The sequence below is a fragment of the Gracilinanus agilis genome, chromosome 2 (assembly GCF_016433145.1).
Source record: "Gracilinanus agilis isolate LMUSP501 chromosome 2, AgileGrace, whole genome shotgun sequence".
Lineage (NCBI taxonomy): Eukaryota > Metazoa > Chordata > Mammalia > Didelphimorphia > Didelphidae > Gracilinanus > Gracilinanus agilis.
In genome coordinates, this window is record NC_058131.1 from 616,490,409 (window position 1) to 616,516,295 (window position 25,887).

The following is a 25,887-nucleotide window of genomic DNA, read 5'->3' on the forward strand; positions in this document are numbered from 1 at the left end:
ATATATATATATACACTTATCCCAATAAAGTACGCATTTATATATAGGTTCCTTATCAAAGAGTCTTACACAAAGACACAGACATAACTAAGAATGGAGTTTGTGAGGTCTCAGTTTACTAAATAAATGCCAAATAGTTATTGTACTGAAACCCATGCACTTTACTCTGAAGACAACCTTCCTCCCTCCAAGCCTAACCTCTGAGCATATGCATTCTTACATTGAATATCATTTTACCATCTTAGTCATCAGAGAAGAACAAAAATTTAGTTAGGAGAGGAGCAGTACTAGAGGTAAGCTCATGGTAAGCAGCAAAAGTGGTACATGCAAATGAAAGAAGAAAGAAAATTAAGAAAAATTGACAGACCAACTAAAAATGGATCAATTTGGAACCATTTAGAATGTGAGCAAACAGTCTTGTTCTGCACTATATTCCCTGAGGCCATAACTATATAATCACAAAGCACAATGATGAGAAGTTCATAATGATGACAGAATTATCAGAAGAAGTTTAAATAATGCTTGTTCAGTGTTCTCTATTGAAGAATGCAATGAAAGGTTCAAAACTATTTTAGAAATATTATTTTCAGAAATGGCTTAAAACAGAAAGATTTTGGTGTTTAAAGAGAATAAGCTTCAGATATCTATGTAATTCACTCTGTAGAACATTTCTTTCCTAATGTTAGATGGATGGATAGATAGATAGACGAATGGATGGATGAATGATAGAGAAATATAATAGATACAGCAAAAATAGAGACAGATATGATAGATAGACAAATATGATTCATAGATACAGTAGATAGACAGATTGATACACAGAGAGATAGAGCAGACAGATATAAGAAAATGAAAAATGGAAGAGAAGGCAGGTCAGGTTATGAATGGTTTTAAACACCAAACAGAGAATTTTATATTTGATTCTTGAGATGAAAGAACACCACTGGCATTTATAGAGGGTAATATGATCAGATCTCTGCTTTAGGAAGATCACTCTGATGACTTGTGAAGAGGATGAAGGAGAGTTGGAAGAGAATTAAAGTGGGCAGATCAACCAGCAGGCTATTGTAATAATCAAGGAATGAGGTAATGAATACCAGAGTCATGGTTGTAACAGAGAAGAGAAGGTGATATATGAGTCATTATCAAAGTAAAATCAATAAACCTTGGAGACCAACTGGATATAATGATGGGAGAAGGCATGGGTTGAGTAGGTAATGATGAATCAAAGTTAATACCTAGGAAATGAGTGTAGGTACCCAGAAGGATAGTGCTACCTTCAATAGTAATACAAAAGTTAAGAATAAGGTAGGGTTTGAGGGGAAAGAGAATGAGTTCAGTTTTGTAAGTATTTATTTTAAGAGGTCCCTGAGACATTCAATTGGAGATGTCCAACTGGCAGTTTGAGATAAGATAATGGAGAAAGATTAAAGCTAGATAAATAAATAGATCTGAAGTCTATTACCATAGACATGCAGCTGATAAGATCCTAAAGTAAGATATGTATGGAGGGAAAAGAGAAAAGGGTGCAGGACATCTTGGAAATTCATACTTAGAAGTCATGATCTAGATAGCAAAGCAGAATAAGAAGGAGTGGTCAAAAAAGTAGGAGATTCTGGAGGGAATTGTTCTGAAAATTTAGTGACGAGGGTCATCAGCCTTTGTCAAAGGCTGCAAAGAAACAGAGAAATTGATAGAAGACATTTACATGTTACAAATTCTCTAAACAAATGAAATCAAAGATCCAAAACTGAGTGTCTCCTATACCTATGTAGTTTGGATTATCAAAACATAAATATTTCATGGGGAGCAGAAAAAATTTCTCTTAAACTATTGCCTTAGGTATCACCAAGAGAATGTCATAACCCAGGCAGAAAAGATGCGCATGTGGTGATGTGAGGAGGAGATTAATATTATCCCAGTCACAGAAAGGTGGGTCTCCAATTGGATTGAGCTCCAGGAATGTAATGATTACTCACCCTCTTAAATCACTCTGATAGATCTGCTGTATTGTGATTCTATAATGGGCAACCAGGGCAGAGTTTAGAAAATCTGGGTTTTTTTTTTTCTACTTTTCTAGAAAGGATCGATCATTCATATTTATGGGCCCTTTCAAATGCTAGCCTTTAGAAAGGTCAATATTGATCACTGTAGCCACTCAGATTGTATGACTTTTTACTGTACATACATATGAGCCCCCTTCCTGAGACTAATGTTGCTTTTGGTGGGATAAGGGATGAGACAGAAGGGATCATGTTTCTGAGCTTCTAAACCAAGCATCCTTGCTGAATACAACCAAAATAATGCTAATAGAGGTATCTCTTTATTCAAAGATCTCCACAAATGTTATGGTACCTTTCCAAACATTCTTAATCCTAGTGCCTTCCCATTGTTAATTATCCTGTATATCCTTGGGGGGGGTGGTTATGTGCATGTGAGGATGTATATTCGTTTGCATGTTGTCTCCCCCATTAGATTGTGAGCTCCATGAGGGCAGGGACTGACTTTTGCCTTCCTTTGTATCCCCAGCACTTAAAAAATGAATATTGACTGACAGAAAGAAAGGAGCTTTTAGTGGAACAGCCATGGCTTGCAACTATTTTCAATAATACTTTTTTGCCTAGTCTTGCCACTGTCTTGGTGACTCCTGACCCTATCTCTCTTTCTCCCTCAAACCCTTAGAGTTTTTGGCCACTTCAGCCTCCGTTCTGAGTGGCAACTGGTGAAGGTGGATTACAAATCCATCTTCAGTCGAAGGTGCAACAAAGATGACTTCCAGACCTGGCACCTCCTTAATCAGGTAGGCCCAGCTGCCTCTGATTTCTCAGTTGATAGATTTTTACCACATGCCAAAGCATTGTTTGCACAGAAACTTTTACAGTGGGTCCCTCTGCCCAGGATAAAGAGAAGAAGAATTATTTAGCTTCCCTAGAAAGAATATATATCTGGATGTCATTCTCAGAGACTAAAGTTTTAATTCTTTTTGAGGGGGAGTCATGGAGAATCTCCTGTTTCCTTTGGCATTTCAGTGATTTTGAAGGAGCTTTGGTGGGACACTGAGTATTGAATCACAGGCTAAAGGAAATATGGTGGGGGCCATAGATGTAGAACCATGAGGCACATAAGAAGTCATATAGTCCAATCCTTCTCATTTTTACAAATGAGGAAACTGTGGCCCAGGGAAGGGAAGTGACTTATCCAAAGTTGCATGGGTTTGGGATAATGAGGACCAGGGTGGTCATTGTAACAGAGAAGAGAAGATGGTATATGAGACATTATCAAAATAAAATCAATATGACAAGATGGATGTCCATCCATCCTTTTAGTGGTGAGGTGGGAGACTATGGGCATGGCATGCTGGATATGCTGTTGGGTATATTTAATAAACTAATTTTGCTAAACTAAAAAAAAAAATCAATAGGCCCTGGCAATCAGTTGGATATGGTGGTGGGAGAAGGCATGGGTTGAGTAGAGAATGAGGAATCAAGATTAATACCTAAGTTGTGAATGTAGGTGCCCAGAAGGATGGTGTTAACTTCAACAGTAGTAGGCAAATTAGGAAGAGGGTAGGGTTTGAGGGGAAAGATAATGAATTCATTTTGGTAACTAGAAAAACTGGGATTTGAACCCAGAATAGAGGCCCTGGCTCTAACATCTCATCTTTCTAAAAAGTTGTGATGTATTGAGCTACATAAAGTGATTTGGCTTAAAACTGGTATTATTGCCTTTTAGTAAAATGATCACACAGTAATTAGAGAAATAACTGAGTTATGAAAATGGAGGTCCTTTCTGCTCCATAATAGCACTTCCCTAGAGGTCAGTAAAGTTGTTGGAGGCCTGTGGGTTGTAGGTGGGAAATGACCTGCATTACTTCTGCCCTTTGTAAAATACAAGAAAGTCAATTGCAACGGTCTAGCCTTTTGGCAGTCAGCCTGGGTGGCTAGTCTTTCCCTGTTATTCCTTCTTCTCAGTAGGAGGAGATTCATTAACTTTATCCTCATCCCAAATGTAATCTGAGAATGGTGGGCCTGAGGTTTTGGCAGCATGAGCCCGATATGGGGCATCTGGTAAATGAATAGAATAGGAATGATATTAGCTGAGAACCTATTCCTCCCCCCCCCCACTTCTCTGTCCCTCTCTGTCTCTCTCTGTCTCTCTCTGTCTCTGTCTCTGTCTCTCTCTCCCCCCCTCTCTCTTCCCTTTCTCCCTCTCCCTCTCTCTCCATCCCTCTTCCTCTCCCTCTCCTCCCCTCCGTCTCCTGCCCTCCCTCTCCTTCTCCCTTTCTCCACCTCTCCTCTTGCAGGGAGAACCTTGTGTCATGGGGGAAAGAAAAATATTCAAGAAACGCAAGCCTGGAGTCCAGTGTGCATTGGGACGGGATTACTCTGGAACTGTGGTCTCTGAACCTTGCATCTGTGCAGACTGGGACTTTGAATGGTGAGTCTTTTGGGCTTCTTTTTCCATTTAATTACAGATATAACCTTCTGCCTCTGGGGGTGGGGGCAGGACAAAAGCAAGAAGCATGCTATATGTCAGTCAGACTGTCAGCTTTGGTCCTAAGCTGCTCAACGCAGTGGGACAGTTGTATCTAGGGATAGAAGGCAGGGGAACAAAACATTTTCAGAGAAGATAATGTCTCTTGCACTTACTTCAGATAAAATTTGAGGCTAGAACCTGAAAATCCTTCATTGCCTCAACCATAGAGAGTAAATATATGGCAACTGTCAACACACCAACTGAACAATTGACTGCAGACTTCTGAGTTCAGTGACTGACTTGGTCTTTTCTATGAACAAATGAATAAATGAAATGAAAAGAATTTATTAAGTTCTTATTATGTACTGAGCACTGGGGAAATTGTCTCTGATCTTTTAATTGGAAACAATAAGAATTGATAAGTGTTGGTTAAGGAGGGGTATTTTAAATTGGAGAGGCACATAAATAGTGAATAGGGCTATAAGTGTTTAGTTTGATATACTCTTTCCAGTGGCATTTGTAATATTATTTTGAATTCTAATGAATGACTAAAAAGTATTTGTTAAATACTTATCATGTGCAGAACCAGAATTTGAAGGGCATTGAGAATGTAGGAAAGGCAACTGATGAGAAGATGGCAAGGGCATAATGTGAGGCATGACTGGGGTTGTTTAGAGATATTGGGCCATGTGATTCATTAGTGATTCAGTACAATAGGACTCCATCTTGCTGTTCTTAATCTAAGTCCTTTCTACATCCAAATCACTCAGAATTATTTGTGGGAGAAATACAAGAGTTCCCACAGTCCCGCAAACTAGAGCAAATTCTGTAGATCCCAGCTGGGAGGTTTCTTTATCATCTTCCCCAACACCATTCAGAGTTTGTATCAGAATTTTATTTGGCAGATTTATATCACATATCCCAATTAATTTAGAACAGGTGTCAAATTCACAACCAAATGGCCATCAGGACTCCCAAGTACAGCCCAAATAAGATTAAAATGTTTAACAAGATTAAAAAATGCAATACAATATATATAATGTTAATTTGTAGTTTTCTAACTCAATATGCAGTCAGGAAGGATCCATTTCTATTTGAGTTTAGAATATGAACCAAGGCATCAGTCACTAACTTATATAAGTAGGTTTAAGTTGGAAATTATGAGGCTTGATTCAACCTGAAATTGTTCACCCTGTCTGGCGTTAGATGACGAAAAAACCACAACCATAATTTAAAGGAATTAGCTCCACCCTTCTTGCATGTTCTCAACCTACAATGGGGGGCCTAGACTTTGAAGATACTTCTTATCAAGTGTTTCATTTGGTAAATGATTGCTTCCTGGGTCACTATGTTCATGTTCTCCTGCTATCTGTCCCCTCCACTCCTTGATGTCCATCATTTAGAGTTTGTCTTCAGTCAAACTCATTGCATTTTTAAATGGAATTTAAATTATGATAGCCAGACCCTTTTTTCGTGGTTATTCAGACAGGCACTTCAGAGCCAAAGGATGGTTTCACATTTGGGATCAGTAATTTTCAATTATTTAACATGTCTGGCAATATATTTCTAGGAATGTGGGTGCCATACAGATGTTAAAAGTATCAGTCATGTAGCATTCACCTTATTATAGATTTCTGACTTTTCAGGTGCATTCAATTCAGCTATTTTGAATTAAATATCTAATTTGATTCATCTCACTAGATGCCTAGTTTGTGCAAGGCACAGTATAGGCACTAGGAACAGCAACAAAAATGATAAATTGCTCCCTGTTGGAGAGATAAAACAGAGACATAAATAAAACAGAGACAGATAATTTCAGGAAGGAGAGAAAACACCACCCAAAAAAGATATGATGTGGGAAGGAGGAGACTCCTAAATCAATAGCTATGGGAAACTAAGAATTCTAAGCATTGGAGGTTAGGAGGGAGTACATTCCAGGCAAGAGGGACGGCATGTACAAAAATCCAGAGATTAGAGATATTATGGTGCATTCAAGAAACGTTGTGTAGGACAGAAGAAAAAATAGTACTCAAAGATTAATAATGGGAAATGAGCAATCTAGAAAGTTAGATAGGAACCAACTTATAGAATGCTTTGTATTCCAGAAACAATAGGGAGGCACTGAATACTCTTGAGTAAACTTGCATTTTATAAAGATTAATGTGTCATCTCTGGAGAATTAGCAAAGAAGACAGGAGAGACTGAAAATAGAGTTCAATTAGGAATATAATGTAATCCAACTGAGAGATATTGAAATGTTGAGAGACAAGAAGAGGGGACAGATATAAGATGTGGAAGTAACAGCAGAAAGACTTGGCAAATGATTGAATAGAAGGAATGAGGAGAATGATTAGACAAGAATAATTACAAAGTTGGAAATCTAAGCATTCAGAAAGATGGTGGTGCTCTTAACAGAAAAAAGAATTTTGGAAGAGGGGTGGGCTTCAGGAAAAGTATAATCAATTCTGGCTAGAAATGTTGATTTTGAGATGCTGATGGTACCTCCAGATCAGGGGTCAGCAACGTATGCCCTCTCTCAAGCCATATCTGGCTCTTTTGAGGGCCAGATATGGCTCTTTCTGCAGGAGCCATAAAATCAATTTTTTTTCAGGCGCTGTTACAGGAGTGCGCACTGCGAGCACTGTACGGCTCTCACGAAATTACATTTTAAAAAATGTGGCGTTTATGGCTCTCACGGCCAAAAAGGTTGCCGACCCCTGCTCTAGATGGAGATGTCCAATAGGTAATAGTCAAGCTGGGACTGGAATTAATGGGATAAAAGAAGAGACTCGTGAGCATAGAAATGATAATCAAACCTGTAGTAAGAGCAAAATCCCCAAGATATAGAGTCTGTAGAAAGAGAAGCAAAATGGGCTAAGGATAGTGCACTCCCACTTAAAGGGCAAGATATCAATGATGATCCAAAATAGGTGCCTGAGCAGTAATGGTCAGGTGTCTGTGAGAGTGTAGTTACTAGGAGAGTATTGACTATGGCTGTCATTGGACAAGGGAATAGATCAATCATTAATAATTTCTTAAGTATTACTTATGTTCTAGGCATTAGGCACAGGAGATTCAAATACAAAAGAATCAGTCAATAAGAATGAGATAGTTCCTGCCCTTAAGAAATTTACATTTTGCTAGATATGTCAAAAGCTACAGGATGAGGAGTGAGAAAAGACCATTGGTATTTAGCATTTAGGGGATCAATGCAAACTTGGAGAAAGAATTTTTAGTTTGGTCATAGGGTCAGAACTCAGGTTTTAAGTGATTAAGAGGTGAAGAGGAGGGGAAGAAATGCAAGCAACAAGAATAGATGAATATATAGGAAAACTTGAGCAGAGAGCAGTCAATAAAGACCTTTTTGATTTTTTTTTAGTAACACATTTCCACATAAGTTTTCTGAAGTTATATGGTCGAACTCTCTCCTTCCCTTCTTCCTTTCCCCCTCCCAGAGTGGCAGACAATCCAAACTGGGTTATACATGTATTATCACACAAAAGATATTTCCAGATTATTCCTTATAAATGAATAATCTTATAAAACCAAAACCCTAAAACATAAAACCAAACAAACAAATGATACATAATATGTTTTCATCTTCATTCCTACTCCAACAATTCTTTCTCTGGGGGTGGGTGACATAAGTCCCTCAGAATTGTCCTGGATCATTGTATTGTTGTTAGTAGCAAAGTCTATCCCATTTGATTATTCCACAATATTGCTGTAACTGTGTAAAATGTTTTTCCATGTTCTGCTTATTTCACTCTAAATCAGTTCATGTAGTTTTTTTCCAGCTCTTTCTGAAATCATCCTACTCATGATTTCTTATGACACAGTCGTATTCCATCAGCATCATATAACCACAACTTGTTCAGCCATTTCCCAATTGAGGGGCATCCCTTTAGTTTCCAATTCTTTGCCACCACAAAAAGCACAGCTATGAATATTTTTGTACAAATAGATCCCTCCTCATTTTTAAAAATCTTTTTGGGATACAGACGTAGTAGTGGAATTACTAGACAAATAAAGATCTTTTAAAGGACTGAGGAGACATGGGCAATTGTATAGAACTCCTTGGAGGATTGATGGATAATTAGAGATCAAAAAAGGAGAGGAATAGAAGGGGGAGGATGATTGAGGGAGCTGACACATGTATATTCCCTCTACATTTTTCAATGCATTGTGACTTGGAAGTTCTGTTCAAGATTTCTGTGTATAATATAGCATTTTTTTTCTTTATGTCTCTGCAAGGTGTAATGAGACTATTCAAAAAAGCTGTGAAACTTCACATCTTTATAGGACTAAAGGTCCTGTTATAGGTCTGCTCTCTCCCCCAAGAGTTTAAGATAAGAAAGATGCCTTCCTCTTCTTCTTCTGCACCAATGTCTTCACTCTGTATTGTGACCAGAAAGTAATGGGACTGGCTTTTTAACAAACCAGAATTTATAGATCTGGATGGGTACAGTCCATCAAAGTTGTAACCTGGGGCAGCTGTTTACTTAGGCGGTCATTGCTAGAAACATTTCCAAATTATTCTTTGGCAATTGGCATTTTATTTGGCAGGTTTATGTAGCACATCCCAATTAACTGGATGCTTTCCTCAGGAAGGAAGTATGAGCTTATGACATGGAAAGGGTACTGGAGCTTTCTGCATGGGCAGCATCATAGCCAATGAGTTTTATCTGAGTCACGTTTCTTGCTAATTGGAAAAAGCACTGGATATAGCATCCAAATAAGAGCAGAGCTGGAGTCCCAGATCTATCTTCTGTTTACAGTGGGACAATGGGCAGGTTACCTTCTGTCTTTAGAACTCAGTTTCCTCATAAGTAAACTGACGGGGAGACAGGTTTGACCACCGCTAAAGTCCTTTCCAGCTCTCCTGTTCTGTGGCCAGTGAATCATACAAGAAAATGAGTATTATTATTTTCTAGGCATACCTTATTTTGATCCCACATGGTATCAGACAGCTCAATCTTTCACCTTATTCACCAGAAGTGACTGTAAATGACTTTCAACTATTTCAAAAAATCAAACACATTCTCAAAGGATGCCATCGCTGAACAAATTCAAAAGAGCATGCCATGAGTTCAGAAGACCTCTGCTAAGGAGAGGTGACTAGAAATATTTTATTCAATGACAGCCTCATTAGAAAAAGTGTTTACCATCCCACCATTCCCCAAGGGACTAATTTAGAAGGCTAGTACTCATTTTTATAGAGAAATTTTATCTGTTTGTTTAAACAAAAGGGCACACATATACATATACATACACACATTAAAAAGTCATTTCATTTCTCTGGGTTTCAGTTTAGCCTTCTGTAAAATCGAAGGGCCTTACTAGAAGATTCCTAGGGTCCCTTCTAATTTGAAATCACTTTAATGCTAAATGTAAAGGAGTAGTCAGATGCAATGGGGAGAACTCCATGGGGAGAATCTTATATTACAAGAGGCAACACCATTCAGAAATAATATATAATAGAAATGATCAGAGGATAAGTATGATTATTGTTTAACAAAAAAAAAAAGTTTTTGTTTTGCCATCAAGAATTTTCAGACATGGAAAACCAAATTATAATAGTTCCACATAGACCCTTTCTCCTCTAGTCTTAAGATGTATCAGTTGAAGAAATTGGGGATGTTTTGTCTTTAGAAGAGATGACTGACTATGCCAGAACATAATCATAATGCTAAAATATCTCAAGGACTGTCACGTGGAACATAGAGTTAACATTTCCTGTTTGTCTCTAAGGGACAAACTTAGAACTAATGGAGAGAAGTTATTTTGGCTCAATACAAGATGGCTTTCCAGAAGTGGAATAAGTTGCCTCTGAGGTGATGAGTTCCACCTCAGTTGCAGTGTTAGCAGAAGCTGGATGGCAAGTTGTCAGGTTCTTGCACAGAGCATTCGTGTTTCGGGTAGTTTGAACCGAGTGATCTCTGGGACTCTTTTAGCTTGGCAATTCCTTGAGACATCTAATACTAGTCTCTACCACAAGGAATCATTAGCTGCTACCTCTGAGACACCTCGCTGAGAGCAATAATGTTAAATTAGATGTTCTAGTAAGGGAAAAGCAGCCTAGTTTAGTTTAGGAGTTCTTAACTGCTTTATGTACCATAAGCAGTCTGGTGAAATCTATGGACTTTTTCTTTGAATAATGTTTTTAAATGCAGAAAATAAAATACATAAGGAAATTACAAAGAAAATCAACTACACTGAAATACAATTACATGTGTATATCTACATATGCACACAAATATACTATAATATATGGTTGTGTACATATAAACATATGCATAAATGGACAGCAAATCTGTATATATATACATACAAATGTATAGAATATGCTTAATATATACACAAATATATTCATATATACACATATATACACTATATAAACAAGTATTTACAGTTTTATATAAATTACATTCACACACAAGTTCTTAGACCCAAGATTAAAAATTCCCGGTCTAGTGGAAAAGAATATTGTTTTACCCAGTTAGTAACCCATCTAACACCAAAGCTGAGGAAGATTGATTAGGAAATAGTGGAATAATCAGTTGCGTTGGGCTAGATTATAGAACTACTTTCTTGAAAGAAAGTAAAAGAGACCTGTCCTCTCCACCCTAGGAAGACGTAGTCTTCTAGGACATACTGTGATGCAAGAGTGGCTCTGATTCTTGCTATGTCCAAGCCCTTTCCTCAAGGGTCCTTCCATTTCTGCCATCTTTAGTTTCTCTGCCTCTGTGGAAATTTGGTTATTTCTCTGATCCAAAGGAGAATCACTTCTAGCTGAATGGCACAGTCAGTGGTAAGTCTTGAAGATAGAAGCCAAGGAAGAAACAATGTCCTAGTTTAGTAGGTTTAGTCGTTTAGAAAAGGATTTAAGTACTTATAATTTTGTGTGGTACTTTGAAAGGTTCAATCTGAATTCAGAAGAGGGTTTTTTTTATCCTTCCTCCCTTCTACCTCTTTAAAAAGGTAAGTTTTCATAGATGCTCAGAAATGCTTGTTAGGGGAATGCTATGTTCTCTCACTTCTTTCCTAGTGCCTTCCAGAGCAGTTGTCAGAAATCAGTAACACTTGCATAAGTATTGAAGTTTTCACTTAATGGTATCATAAATCCCTCTACTTCAAGGTCATCATGAAGAGCTTCTTTTTAGTAAGCCTCCAACACATCACTGGCCTAGGGAAGAGCAGTCTGAGGTGGTGGAGAGTGAGGCCTCTTCCAGAGACAAGTTTGACAGAGATATAGGGGCAGCTGGCCAAGGAAGAGACTCCCTCTGACCTGCTCTGAATCCATTGAGGGCGTGGGGCAGGACTAGTCATCCACATAGAGAGCCACATGGAATACCTTTTCACAGATGCCATCTGACCCATCAGGACTTCTGCCTAGTTTGGTGCCAGGTCCATATGTAACACCTGAGAGGTAGGACAAAGAAGCAGCTAGGACTAAATCTAGTTTCAGAAAGTCCTTCATTTGAATTCCACCTGAAACATTTCTTAGATGTGACTCTGGGCAAATCACTTAAACTTACTTGAACTCAGTTTCCTCACTTGTTCATGAAGATAATAATCACATCTTCACAGGGTTTTTGTGAGACTCAAATGGGATAAAATAAAGTGCTATGTAAAGTGCTCAAACTATTCTATATATTACTTATTATTATTATTATTATTATCATTAATGTCTTGCTCAAGAGGTCACATTTTTATCCATTCATTCCCAGGTACCACAGTGGGAGAGCTCTGAAATCCAATGAACCATCAGTATTCATGTCATTTAGTAAATGCCCTTGGATAGAGAGATTTACATAATCAAATGATCAAGCAATAAATATTTACTAATGCCTTCAGTGTGTCCATTCCTGTGCTTAGTACCTGATCCCTACCCTCAAGGAACTGGCAATCTAGCAGAGGAGATGGGAGACACATACACAGATGAGAAAACAATGAATAATGTAAGAAAGTATGAGAACAGCATAACTAAGCATTTATTTGGTTTATGATATATAATAATGAACAATATTTATTTATTCTATAAATATCCTATAAAATAACAATAAGCATTTATTTATTCCATAAATATTTAGGAGTTTAGAGGATAAAGGAAATCAGTAAGGGCTATGGAACCAGAGAAGGCTTCATGGAAGAGGTAGAACTTCAGCTGGACTTTGAAGGATAGAGAGATAGGGAGAAGGCAGGATGTTCCAGGTACAAGGGTCTCTATGAGTGAAGACCCAGAGGCAGGAATGAACCTGGTACATCTGTGGGCCAGCAAAGGAATAAATTAGCCCAAAAGGAGGGAGTGTAAAGAAATAAAATTAGATATGTAGAGTGGGGGTAGAATATAGAGGGTCTTGAAAGAAAAGTAGATAGACCTACCCTCTGCCCTTTGGAAGCTGACACTTTGAAAGGAATACTTATACTGCATACTAAGAGTTTTTGCAAAACAGAGGATTTGTTGGGGAGAGAGGAGGAGAAAGGAAAGAAGTTTTTTTGTTTTGGTTTTTCTTCCCAAATCATTTCTGCCATCATCACTGTTTGGTCTGACTGGAGACTTGGAAAAAAATTTCCTTCTTTTCAACATGTTTATGACCTTAACACAGAACTTTTTCCCTGGATTGGAGAGAGAAATCTGCAAAATTATACTGTCATTTTTTCAAATGTATGTACAAGTTCTTGTAATGGTGAAAATCAAAGTTAGTTGCCTGGGAACACAAAGATAGGCAAAAGGCAGTCCCTGCTTTTAAGAAGCTTTATTCACCAGGAATCATCATCTTCTAATGTTTAGGGGTCTCTGACAGATGAGAGAACTGTTGCCAAACTGTTCCCAGATGAATTTTTTGGTATGTCTGTGGAGTCAGTGGGACACCCAGCTTGAGAGTTCTAAGCAACATCTCTCTGGGTTTTTCCTCTCTGATCCTCATGATTGACTTTGCCTGAAAAGCACCTTTTCCCTGGAAGCCACTGGCCCTGGATTTCGACCTAAATCATGCAAACCCTAGGGCTGTGGAAGGAAGTTGGACAGCTCATGAGATTTTAATATACATTTAGCTCCGGTTAATGAAGAAGCCCACGGCTTGGGGGCCCCCAGTGATGTTTTCCTTAATGTTATTAAATATTAATGAGACTTTTTTCCCCTCTTTGGGGCAAAGCACCAGACCTCTGCACATTTTTAATTACTGAGTTACTAACAGGTATATTTTACTGCACAGAGCGGTAGTGCTGAAGATGAACATTTCGCAGTAAGATGGAGAACATTAAGAAATCTCCCTCCTTCCCAAGGCAGCTTGCAATGGTAGCCACCCTCCAAAGAATACTAATCACACTCAAGGTCAGCTAACTAAACCAGTGACTTCAATAAACCAACCTGTGGCACTTTCTGGGTGTCAGCCAAATGGAGACCCCGATGTTCCCATAGATAAGTCCAAGGGCAAATATTCCAAGCGTGGGCAAGTTTATGACTCATGAAGCTCCAGTATTCATGCTGCAGGAACTAGGTAGAGTGACAATCCTACACCAGAAGACAAGAACGATTCCTTTAGTTGTCCCCATACAGGATGCCAGCCCCCACCTGCTACATAACTCAATTCCTGCATTGCTTTCAAGACTCAGATATACTCATTATCTCTCCATGTTGCCATCCATGGCTGTCCCATGCCATACTCATCTCCTTGGTCTCTCTAGCATGACAGTATGTGTTTTCTGAATCATCTATTCCCTGGACTAATTACATCCTATCTTTCGTTTCTCTCAAAAGAATATAAGCTTTCCAGGGCTGAGATTTTGCCTCCTACTTTCTCATATGCATGATAGTACCTAGGATACTGATGGGCACATAGTGGGCATTAGATAAATGCTTTTTTTACTTCTCCTTCCCAGCTAACCACCCACCTCCAATCCTTCCCTTTTTTTCTAATAAAAAGAAATGGGCAATCAAATTATGTGTCCATTGAAATGTTTTTAACCCTTGCCTTCTGCCTTAGAATCATTAGCATTTCCAAGGCAGAAGAAAAGTAAGGATTAGGTCATTGGGGTTAAGTGACTTGCCTATGGTCATGCAGCTAGGAAGTATCTGAGACCAGATATAAACCCAAGACCTCTGGTCTCTAGATCTAGTTCTTTATCTTCTGAGTTGTCCCTAGTCATTGAAATATAAAGGATAAAGTTGTGTCAGTTGAAAATTTAGTTTATAAAATCTCAAAGTTAGATACTCAATACAAGATCCTTGTAAAAGGACATGAAGGAATTGAAAACCAGAAGGGTCAGGATGATGGACCTACAAAATATATGGGTCAATACTACAAAAGTAATGAAAAAGCACCACTGAGGGCTTTGTTAAGGGACCCTTTATATTGGAACCACCCAAGCCTAAAAGATTGAGAGTAAAAACTTCCTGCAAGAACCTTTCCCCAGGGACAGTGAGACAACATAGTGGATAGAACTGGAGTCAGGAGGACCTTGGTTCAGTATTTCCTTGCTGAGTGACCCTAAGCAAATCATGTCACCCTGATAGTCTAGCCCTTGCCATTCTTCTATATTAAAATTGATACTAAGACAGGGGATAGCTGGGTAGCTCAGTGGATTGAGAGCCAGACCTAGAGACGGAAGGTCCGAGGTTCAAATCTGGATTCAAACACTTCCTAGCTGTGTGACCCTGGGCAAGTGACTTGACCCCCATTGCCTACCCTTACCACTCTTCTGTCTTGGAGCCAATACACAGTATTGACTTCAAGACAGGAAGGTAAGGGTTTAAAAAAAAAGAATTGCTACTAAGACAGAAGGTAAGCATATAACGGGGGGAAAAAATTCTTTCCTGGAACCTGCTGGCCATTTCTACTTTACATTCATAATCAGAGTGTGATATATCTCAGGTTTATCAGGAGTGGGGAGCCATCAGGCTTGATGGAACCTATGTAGATTTCATTCTTCTTTAAAATTCTTCCCTGAATCCTAAAGAAAGCCCCTTCCCTAAGGTCTATTCCCTAAAAACAGTTAAGTAAAGCTATGTAATTCATGCCATTGTGATTGATGGTACATCACGTTCCCCTTTTATCATTTAACATTCATTAGCAAAAAGAAATAAAGCAAAGAAATATAAGTTAAGCAACTCAGCTAATGGATAGATAGATAAATGGAGAGATAAAAGAATAAAGGAAAATATCACAAAGTCATAGCAGACAGCCGTTGTCTCCGAGTGGAAAAAAGCCACGACCCCTGTTAAGAAAACAACCACTATTACTTGGTTTGCCATTAATCATCCATTGAACCCTCCAACCCCCTTTCCTCAACCCCCCGTGAGGACTTAGTTTGTACCTCTTTGAGGCACTTATCCAATTTTGCTTTTTATTACAGTTATATGTGTACAAATCTTATCTCTCATACTTGAAGGATGATATCTCATTCATCTTTCCAATCCTCATAGCACTTGGCATAGGGTCTTGGTTGTTTACTAAATGAATGAGTGAGTAGATGAATAAATGAGTAGTTGAATGAGTGGAAGAGTGAATGAATCTTGGCAGGAGAGTAAGAGGGCATTCTGGACAAGAATGGGAGGGTACTCTCCTAGGAGAGGAGTATTTCCTCATAGACATTCTGGGATCCTCTTTCACTGCCAAGAACTGAGATGATGAAGTAACAGTCAAGTGCCTAGGTCCATATCCCATAGCCTCTGGGTATTCAATACAGTATTCTGAGTTTTGCTTGCAAGTATTGTCTATACCAGTGATTCCCAAAGTGGGCGCCACCGCCCCCTCGTGGGTGCTGCAGTGATCCAGGGGAGTGGTGATGGCTACAGGTGCATTTATCTTTCCTATTAATTGCTATTAAAAATTTTTAAAAAAATTAATTTCCAGAGGGCTAAGTAATATTTTTTCTGGAAAGGGGGCGGTAGGCCAAAAAAGTTTGGGAACCACTGGTCTATACTAACCAAAGAATAAATAAGCAATGGGGACAGTTCAAGAAACATGAGCTCTCTTATATTCCTCCTAATGATTTTTCAATTTTCTTCACCTGGGTTATTAAGATTCCTGCCAAAATGTGAGGAACTATAGTCATATCATTTGGAAACTTTTGGTTCTCAGGCATGAACTCATCCAACTTTAGGCTGTTGGTGGCCATCTCTAACTATATATCTGTTACCTTGGATTGCACAAGAGAGCAGATAGTTGCTCACTCAGTTGTCCTCACTCTTGACATAGCTTCTCTATCTTGCTGTGGTAAAGATTTCCTCACACATTTCAGGTATCTGAAAGCTTTGTTTGGGACTTAAAAGGAAACAGGGCCCCATTTTGAATGATTGTGCATGTGAACCCATACGTACATGATATATGGCTATAAAATAATAACACATTTTGAAACAAAGACTAGAGATTAGGCACTGCACTCTTTTTTTGGGGAGACTGTGAACACATTCCAATGATGGGGATTCTCTTTTAGAAACAGCCTTCTGAGAGGTATGAGGCATAGAAGAAAATCTGTCTCATTACCCAATGGGTATGCAATGTTCTGTGTAAGAACTCCAACCCACATACATGCTTTATTCCTGATACCTGGCTTTGAAAGAACTTTGGCTATCTCCAGTGATAAAGATTTGTTACCCATGACGGTATTCCAAAGAATGTGTCATTAGCTCTGCATCTTTATGTGTGGATGTCGTATATAATTTCAGTGGTATTTCTAAACCTATATATGTGTATATTTCCACTTCTGTCTATATATTGATATGCATGTATGCATATATATGTATATATATGTTCATATATATAAAAATATGAACATAGAATGTTTAGAGATGGGAGGCACATTAGAGGTTATCTAGTCCAACCCCCCTTTTGGAAACTCAAGTCCCTCCTGAGTGATTAAATGACTTGTCCAAGGTTACACAGGTAAGTGAAAGAGGTACGTTTTAACTGCAGGTCCTCTGACTCTAAAGTCAGTATTACTTTCACTTACCTGTGTAACCTTGGACAAGTTGTATATGTGTATACAAATCCTACCAGAAACACAAAGCTACATCTGAATATGTGTGTTCATGTTTCAGATAGGGTTTATAGGAAATTGCTTTGAATTTCCCATCTAATTCTAGAAGGATCTGATTGAGTATAAAAAGGTATATATGGACATATATTCATATATATGTGCAGCTCAATACAGGGATGATGGGTTTTATTCATGAGTATATTATGCCCTTACCCCTCCACAGAGCCTTCTGTTAGCAAAACTTTAGTAAATGTTCAAAGAATATATATACACATATATATGCATATTAATAATGATGGTGATGGTGATGGTGATGATGACAATAGCATTTATATGGCACTTACTATGAGCTGTATTTTAATGTATTAATTTACAATTGTTATTTCATTGGATCCATACAACAACCCTGGGAGTCTGATGCCATTATTATCCCCATTTTACAGAGGACAAAACTGAGGCAAACCCAGAGGTTAAGTGATTTGCCTTGGGTCACAAACTAGTAAGTGTCTGAGTTCCCATTTGAACTTGGGTCTTCTTGACTTCAGACCTGGCACTCTATCCACTGCACCACCTATGTGCATGTGCATTAGTTTATACAGAGGTCTAAAAATGGATATATGTAAGTACATGAAGGTATATATAGACAATCACATCCACATCCCATTATGAAAAATTTGCCTCTTCCTCCTGCAGTGATTATGGCTATGACAGACATGGAGATAATCAGTGCATCCCTGCTTTCTGGTACAACCCATCTTCTCCATCAAGGGATTGCAGCCTTGGCCAGAGCTACCTCAACAGTACTGGGTAAGTACCTGGCTTGTTCATTTCTGGCTCTCTTCTGGGCTTTTGCCTAAGTTGGAATTAGACAGACTGAGCTGCAGATGTAATAAGCGGAGCGTTTGTTAGGATAAGACTAATGAGCAAAGTTGCAGAAATTGTCTTCTAGAAATGATTTAAGATTAGGAGAGAGAGATCCTGCCAGCCAGGATATTTATGATAACATTGTTCTAGCAACAAGGAGGTGAGTTTGGGGCCAATCTTTTCATGCAAAAGATCAAACTGACCAGCAGCCTGGTTTCAGTGAAAGGTTTCAGAAAAGGCATTTGTCCTTATGAGGTGAGATGGGTGCCCTTTAGCCAGGCTGTTTCAGCTCTTCTCAGAACAATGGTTTGTTACTGGAACCTTGGGCAATGCAAATGGCCATAAGTACCACACAGGTATTACTGAGTTCCAGAGTGACAGGTCAGCCCAAACACCTTAGGATTCTGACTTACCTGTCTTGGAAATGTAGTTTTGAGAGCTTTTGTAACCCTCCAATTTGAGAGAGACAGACAGACAGACAGAGACAGAAACAGAGAGACAGAGACAGAGACTGAGAGAGAGGCAGTGCGTGTGTGTGTGTGTGTGTGTGTGTGTGTGTGTGTGTGTGTGTGTGTAGAGCACACTTATTTCCATCTGTCTCTCTGTCTTCCCTTCATGATTCTACAAGGAGCTTAAACTGTCCCTTTGGAGATTTATTCTCTCTTCCCCAACTTTCCTCCTTGATGACCTATCCCATACCTGCTGAATAGTCAAGATAACAGAATATATAGTCAACACTGATGTGGGAGTCATGAATCCAGCCTTCCAATTCCAACTTCCTTCTTTAATGACCTCTCTGTTGCTTCCAAGAAGTCACTTGCCTTTCTGTACCTCTCGGTTTATTTAGCTTTATAGTAGTATGACTATCACCCCCTGCAATCTGGGAACAGGGAAATAGGACTTAAAAAGGGGAGTGGAGGTTGAGTTGTTCTATAAAATAACAAGCCTGAGCCAGATCTTGACATGAACAGGTCCTGGCAGGGCTACTCCTGGGGGCTGATCTCTGGTTTAAGGACACTTGGCATTGAGATTTAGGGGATTCAAACTCTATAGATGAGGCAGCTTTGGCTTATGGGCTTGTGTTTTCACTGACAGAGAAATCCTGAGAGTGGGTAGGTTGCTTTTAGCCTCTGATACAGTCTATGGGGTTAGGAAGGAGGTGGTCCAGGGGGCTAACCTCAGAGGCAGTTCTTTTTAATGGGTACTTTCTCACAAACATGTTTTACTTAGGATGCCCTGATCTTTGTAAAAGAAGCATCCAGTTATAAATTCTAGCCACATTTGGAAGCTGACCTGCAACCTGAAGGTTCTTAGAAACCGTAAAGTCCACACCCCTCATCCCCTCTTTTTCTGGATTAGGAACTGAGATCCAAAGTAGGGAAATGACTTTTTAAAGATTATACAACTTGATATGAGTAACACAGTTTACAATATTTCATTATAATCAAATCTCTACATGTCACAAAATCTCACTCTGGTGCCAACTGGCTGATCATCCAAGGTACTGAAATTAGGTTTATTTTATGTTTTTATATAATATCACTACTGCCATAAAATATATCATCACAGTTGTCTATAAAGAATACTTTTTAAAGCTTTTATGGTCTAAATTTTGGCCACATGGAAATATGGCTATTTTTGATGCTGTTTCAATGAACCTCAGTGCCCTCTGTAACATTTTATGACTCTGTGTGTGTACATGTGAGCCTGGCACATTCCTCTATGTTCTAAAGATCTGTGTTTTCTAATTAAATACTTCAGAGAGGATTTCTTCTCTTTACAGAAGGATTTATCACAGAGTGACTATAAATAGCAAGCACCATCCTCCACCCAACTTGCACTCAAACATTGGTTTCTAATTATTATTATTTCCATAATAGAATTTGGGTTTGGAGGAAGGAAGTCTAGCTGAGGCAGAAAAGTTGAAAGCTTACGTGTTAAAAGGCAGTGACCATTTGATGATTCTTCAATAAATGAAGACATGCCAGCTGTAAAGAGTCATAGAAAATCAGGAGAATGGGCTTTCATCTTGAAAGCCTAATTTTTAAAAAGGGCGAGAGGAGAGGGACAAGGTGTATAAATGCTTTGTAATGTGAGCTATGCCTGCTCAAGGAAAAGGCTGTGTTCCTTTCTGTTTTTTCTAGTCCAGTCATCTCAGATACTAGCTATAGATCTTGAAATTAGATGCCTTGCAATAAAAGTGTTGGTGAGCTAGTGAGATAGGAAGTCCCAGGTTTCATTTCATCCAGTGCCTTCCTTGATCCACTGGATGCCTTTGAATGAGGACCATTTGAATGCTTATGATAGGTTAATTAGCCCTGGCTAAAAAAAACAGGGAAGAACCCAAGTCTCTTTTAAGTGACTAATAAGTCCTAGATGGAGTCTACTATTGTCCTACTTTGCAGACAGCCACATGCTAGGGGTCGCTGTCAATAATTCATATCAGGCAATTAAAAAAATGAATGGAACATGTTTACTTATACAATAAAGATTCTTTTTGGACTGTAGCATGGCATTCTAATGCATTAGGAGTTGCAGAAAGCACTTTGTTATAGGCTATCGTATGTAATAAATATGTATTATCAATCAGCAAGTCTATTTACTAAGTGCTGATTATATTCCAGATACTGTGCTAAGGGCTGGGGAGACAGAGAAAAAGCAAAAGAGGGTCCCTGCTCTCAAGGAACTTATATTCTAACGAGGGAAATGACATATGCAAAAATGATTATGTACTGGATACTCCGGAGTACAAGGAAGGGGATCTTATAAGGAAGGCACTTTCAGCTGAGGGATGGGGAGTAAGGATGACTTGGAAAGACCAACCATACAATATTCTGTGTGAGAGGGAGGCAGTGCAGTGTGATGGAGTGAGCATCAGCAGCTCTGTCTTCTAGTCCCAGCTCTGCCATTAATGTCCTAGCTGATCTCAGGCAAGGTATTTCTCTACGGGTCTCAGTTCTGAAATAAGGAGGCTACATCAGAGGTTCTCCAAGGTCCCATCAGGTACCATTGTTTTGTTTCTGCAACAGTGGTCAACGAATAGGATCTGCCTTGTTCTGGTGAGGTCTTTTACAATAGAGGTTGGACTAGATGACCTCTCAAGGTCCCTTCTAACTCTTTTCTTCTCTATTTATCTTGGAGGTTGTTCTGCTGCAGTGGCATTGAATGGAGGCCTCCTATTCGAACTTCTGTTTAGTCTGTCAATCCCACTATGAGGAAGATGAAATATTGAGGGTGGTGGCAGAGAGGATGCCATAAAATGCTATAAAACAACCTGATGACTCAGAAGTGAGAGCTGTTGGATGACAGAAGGGCTCCCCAGAGGCAAAAGAATGTTTTCTGCAATCAGAGTCAGAATTAGGCACAGTAACTGGACCAAGGTCCATCTCTGCTTGGGTGGTAGCAGGAGAAGGTCCCAGGAGAATGAAGGCAGATTCCTCTCACCCCAAGGACCCCAAGCATGATCCAGTCATTGGCCCCTTCCCATGTTCCATAGGAGTCACACATTGATTTTTCTTTTCTCAGTTCAGCAACCTGAACCATAGATTGCCAGGAAGAACCAATCAATAACAGTGTGTAGAGAGCTGCTTTTCCCTATGATGAAGGATAGAGACTCCCTGTTGTTTGTTTAACTTTATAAGGAAAGGTTGGCCTCAGCTGCTATGAGAAGTCTCTTTTCTTTAAAAACACACACACACACACACACACACACACACACACACACACACACACACGAAACGTGCACCAAAAAACAAAACCATAATGTCAATACCTCCAGGTATCGGAGAATTGTGTCTAACAACTGCACAGATGGGCTAAGGGAGAAGTACACTGCTAAATCCCAGCAGTGCCCAGGCAAGGCTCCAAGGGGACTCCACGTGGTGACTGTGGACGGGCGGCTGGTGGCTGAGCAAGGGCACAATGCCACCTTCGTCATCCTCATGGAGGAGGTAGGTTCCAAACTTTGAAGCTGAGACATATGAAAGTGACATTTCTTTCTGCTTGATTGAGAAAGACACCCATCTTACTAGACTCTAGGTGCCTTTAGGTGTCTTAACTGGAACTTTTGAAAGAAGAGAGAGAAAAGAATGACATAGTGTGAGGGTATTGGCAGTGGAAACATAAGCTGATTTGGTATCAGTTCAGTGGCCTCAGATTGTTTCACGAGGCATAGGAATGTGAATTTCCCTCCTCAAAATCTGACTACTTTTTATATAAAATTTTATTTTGCCATTAGGCTATTTATGCTACATGAAAGAAATATAATCTTTCCTCCATGTCATGAGCTCACACAGTCCATCTCTCCTTCTGTCATTCCAAACCCTAACCCCTACTAAAAAAATCCTGGTATAGATTGTCACGTTCTGAAATAGTCTTACCTTGTACTCTCTGAGTGTATAAAATTAGGGTTGGGAAGGTTGTATTATTAAATTCCCTTTTAAAAATAGTGTAAAGTTTTTGTTTTGATTTTCCCCTCTAGCAGTTGTACCATTCATTTACATGTTCCCAGACTGGTCAGTGAAACTAAAATGTCCATGATCACTTTGGCCTTACAGGTAACCTCATTGTCTGTTGACTATTGAGCAACAACAATAAGAATGAAAATAACAATTAAAACAATTTACATTCTATAGCATTTTACAAGTCATAAGTAGTGCAAATTTTGTTATGCCCATTTCCCGATGAGAAAACTGAGAATCAGCAAGTTAGCTGTAGAGCTTAGACATAAACCCAAGTATTTAGTTCCCACATCCTGTGCATTTTTCAGCCTATACCATGTTGTCTCTCTTGCTGCCACTTCGATTATTCCATGGTCATGGAAAATATTAGTGCCATTTGCTCTTGTGGGGCTGCACATGGGATTTTTGATTTACAAAGTCCTAAAAATTTACATGCAAATTGCTCTGTGCTTTGGGATTCTTGGAAAATGACCAAACTGAATTTCTTTTCTCCAAAGATAGAGCATTTTGGGAACCTTTTAAAACATATTCAACATGGACTGGGCTTTGGAGATGTAATATCTGAAACTAGCCAACTTGGCATCTACCTCCTGGTCCAGACCCTTGATTGAAAGAGTTATGGGCTTTGGAAGGGGTCAGCATCACATTTCCACTGGGGACTTTTAAGGGCCAGAGCTGCAAAAGGTGATTCTTGAATGACTTGGTAGAGCCCTGATCTTATCCATTTGAAAGGCTGCCAGTTCATTTCCACCTTAATTTATTTTCATAAACTCATAGATAGTTGACATTGTGTGGGGGCTAGAAAGCATCTATCAATATTTCATATATAACCAAGGTGCTGCTGAGAGGGAGGCAGGAGACAGTCTGGGACACTGTTATTCTCTGGGAAAAGTGACCGGTGGCAATGGTACATTGTTGAGAAATGTATTTTTCTCTTTTGCTCTGCCTTTTTTTATAAGGAAATATAAACGGATTATGCAGCATTTTTGACAAGGCAAGAGAGAGACTTTCTGACTTTATGCTCTTTTCCCTCAGTTCATTTGATAATTAGTGTCTCTCCTGCTTAAAACACTCTGAGATTCATAGACTCACAAAGGAGAAGTGGCAAAATTTAATGACCTTAGGCTTATTGTGAGGGATGTTGGGGGGAATATGTGCTGCACTTGGCTCTAGGACAGACCCTGGTTCATATCCTCATTTGGCTTATAAATTTGTGAGAGCCTCAGCAAGTCACCTAACTATTGAGTCCCAGTATCCACTCCTGTTAAGTAGGAATGTGACACCCATCTCACAGCTGTATTATGAAATTTAAATGAGATAATGTCTATAAAATGCTTAGTAAAACCTTTTCAACATCAGCTATCGTCTACCTATCTAACTGAGAAAGGAATGAAGGATCTGGAGCAGGGATCAAAACCGTATTTGGAACCAGTTATTTCCATAACTCCTGGAAAGAGTTTTCTGGGTTCAGATCCTGCCTCTGCAAGTCATCAAAACCTTCTTAGCTTCAGTTTCCTTATCTTCAACATGAGGTTCATAAAGTAGATGAACTCTAAGTTTCCTCCATCTTTAAAAAATATGATCCTGCAGGAGATCCTTGATAAATCTGTGGTTTGCTCCACCATTTCCTTTATATACCCATAAATATAATAAGTTGAATAGTTAGTAGCAAGGGTATAGAAGCTATGCCATATGGAAGATGAGGTAAAAGGTTAAAATGTCCATATGGATTCTCCTAGAACTCAAGAAAACTAGACTATAAGCAGATTTGAACTCCTGGGTTCTTTACATCTGCTCTTATTAATATACCCAGGCCCTTTTTGCTCATCTCTGCTTTTCCACTGTTTGTACATAAGCATGAATCTGACATGGCTGTATGATCCTGGGCAAGTCACTTATCTGCTTTCAGACTTAGTTTCTCTACTTTTAAAATGAGAATAATAATAGCCACACCACCTACTTTATCAGAGAAGTTTGTGAATCAAAGGAGATAATGCCTATAAAGCACTTTGAAAGACTGAAGTGCTTTATAAATGTCATAAAAAGTACATTCATGACTTCAACCACGTGATAATAAAGGAATTAGGCTATGAGTGGGAAAGAATCCTGGCCATGTAGTTTCACATCCTACCTCTGACCCTTACTAGATATGTGACTGTCGATAAGTCATTTAACTCCTCAAAACCTCGGTTTCCTCATCTGTAAAAAATAGGGATAATACCTATACCACCTAGTGATATCAGCAAAGGAAAATGTGTCTGAGTCCTAAGGCACCATCCTAGCTAGAGCAGAACATTCTCTAAGATGCTGAAGAGGTTCACAGCTCGTTGGTGAAGCATCATGTAGCCTTGAAATGTTCATTAATAGCCTTAGTTCCTTCCCATTTAGAGAGTACTCTCTTCCTGCCTCAGAACCCTGATTGAGTTTATTCTCATTTACTCACACTCTGCATGCCCTTATCTACCTTCGGGTTTTTGAGAAACGAGGCTTCCAACTGTGGTGCCACATCGCTTCAACCTCCTTTGCACTGGCTGATGCAGGAGAATTCTAATAGGCTTCCCGAGGATCCTTTAGAGTTCCCATCCAGAGATCTCTTTCGAGTTGCCTAAGTGTCCTAAGAGTAGTCCAGGGTAACCTTAGGGGAATGATGGAGTGAGGGGTTGTTTCCTGCATGCCCACCTTGCCCAACTTAAGCTAGAAGAAGCCTAGGGCACAAATGAAGCCTCATTCACTTCATCAGCCCAGAACAATGTTCCCTCCTGCAGGGCGATCTCCAGAGGACAAACATCCAACTAGACTTTGGAGATGGGATTGCCGTATCCTACGCTAACTTCAGTCCCATTGAGGATGGCATCAGGCATGTATACAAGAGTGCAGGGATCTTCCAGGTGACAGCCTATGCGGAGAACCACTTGGGCTCAGATACTGCTGTTCTCTTCCTACATGTGGTTTGTAAGTAGGTGAACAAATGTGGTCCCTTTGGAGCTTTCCCACCTCCCCTTCTCTCTCTCTCTCTGTGTCTCTGTCTCTGTCTCTGTCTCTGTCTCTGTCTCTCTCTCTCTCTCTCTCTCTCTCTCTCTCTCTCTCTCTCTCTCTCTCTGTC

At 39.3% G+C, this 25,887-nt stretch overlaps 1 protein-coding gene across 1 annotated transcript in view; it reads left to right on the forward strand.

Moving 5' to 3' along the window:
• The window catches only part of SORCS3 (sortilin related VPS10 domain containing receptor 3), a 690,838-nt gene that overhangs the window by 633,673 nt on the left and 31,278 nt on the right, over positions 1 to 25,887 (forward strand). The window contains exons 15-19 of the mRNA XM_044660176.1: positions 2,683 to 2,800; positions 4,304 to 4,437; positions 18,154 to 18,267; positions 22,103 to 22,274; positions 25,550 to 25,736. Of these exons, the coding sequence (XP_044516111.1) occupies positions 2,683 to 2,800; positions 4,304 to 4,437; positions 18,154 to 18,267; positions 22,103 to 22,274; positions 25,550 to 25,736 (725 nt within the window). The remainder of the gene's footprint in view (positions 1 to 2,682; positions 2,801 to 4,303; positions 4,438 to 18,153; positions 18,268 to 22,102; positions 22,275 to 25,549; positions 25,737 to 25,887) is intronic.